Source organism: Cyprinodon variegatus, unplaced genomic scaffold, assembly GCF_000732505.1.
Source record: "Cyprinodon variegatus isolate N-32 unplaced genomic scaffold, C_variegatus-1.0 Scaffold133, whole genome shotgun sequence".
Taxonomy (NCBI): domain Eukaryota; kingdom Metazoa; phylum Chordata; class Actinopteri; order Cyprinodontiformes; family Cyprinodontidae; genus Cyprinodon; species Cyprinodon variegatus.
The window spans coordinates 751,041-752,270 of NW_015150586.1; the positions used below are offsets into that span (position 1 = coordinate 751,041).

At 46.1% G+C, this 1,230-nt stretch overlaps 1 protein-coding gene across 2 annotated transcripts in view; it reads right to left on the reverse strand.

Annotated features, from left to right (window-relative positions):
* Window positions 1-1,230, reverse strand: part of LOC107085786 (eukaryotic translation initiation factor 4E-1A-like) — a 20,121-nt gene that overhangs the window by 8,975 nt on the left and 9,916 nt on the right. For both annotated transcript variants that reach the window (XM_015376332.1, XM_015376333.1), the window contains exon 5: window positions 230-343. In XM_015376332.1, coding sequence (XP_015231818.1) covers window positions 230-343 — 114 coding nt within the window. The remainder of the gene's footprint in view (window positions 1-229; window positions 344-1,230) is intronic.

The window sequence follows — 1,230 nt, forward strand, 5'->3', positions numbered from 1 at the left end:
AGTACCATGTTAGAGCGGTTCGGTTGTGTCGCGCGCAGTTGGGTTCAGTTGTGCGTTCCATTTACACTCAACAGTTATCTCGTTTACCGTGTTCGGACTGATCCAGATCTCGGCACGGTTTCAATAGGGTAGTGAAAACAGGGCTATAGATCAGATAGAAGTTGACACAAACTTAGACCCATTTCTGCACCAACTAGCATCAATGATTGGACTCAATTGAAAAACCTACAGTTTCCAGCCAGAAGCGGTCCAGGTCTGATCTCCTCTGCTGCTTGGAGAGCGTGATCAGCCAGCGTCCGCCTCGCTTGTTCCTCTCGTCCTCCCACATGGGCTCAATGCCGTCCTGCAGGGAAACGGGTCGGATCGTCAGCAGCAGTACAGACATTTACAGCAGCCATAAAAAAAGGGAGAAGAAGAAACGAGCTTCCAGATGTTTCTCATTAAACCTAAAGAAACACGAATAAAACACAGGATCTGGGGTTAATACAGAAATATGACTGATAGAAAAATGAAACCTCAGACGCCTGAACCAAGCAGGTCTGTTAGAACCCAGCTCCTGTTGGATCGGAACCGGCTTCAGGGTCCAATGTTTTGTTTTATTGTTCTGGGCTCAGCGTCAGTTTAGGAGGAGAAAAGTAATAAAGCTGCATAAATCTGCACCCATTGGTACTTTTTATTTAACTCAAGTTTTTTTTCTTTTTTCACACAGTTTTAAGATAGTGGGAGTTTTTTTTTATTGTGGATCCCTGTTATCCACAGCTTAATGCTGATATTTGAATATTTCATACAAAATAGCAAAAGAAAATGGAGCTCTTGTTTAACCTTTGGCTTTTACCAAACAAACAAACAATCAGAGTCTAATGCATTATATGGGAGACTCTAGTTTACTAGGAGACTAGCTGATACGCTATATTAACATGATCCTGCCTGTGAGACACAGCTGAGGGACGCAGGGACAGACTAGTCAGAGGATGTGAATTACATGCAGAATCTATTGGTGGGGCGTCAAGCAGCGGTGGGACGTCCGAGCATAGGGATGTCCTGCTGTGCATCAGGGCTTCCAAGTGTCTGGATGTAAGATGTCTGAGCATCGGAATTCTGAGCAGTGGGACATCCGAGCGCCGGGATGTCCAGCTGGGCATCAGAGCGTCGGGATGGCCGGATGTCAGGATGTCCGAGAGTCAGAAAAGCCGAGTGTCAGGATGACCAAGGTTTGGCACGGCGAGTGTT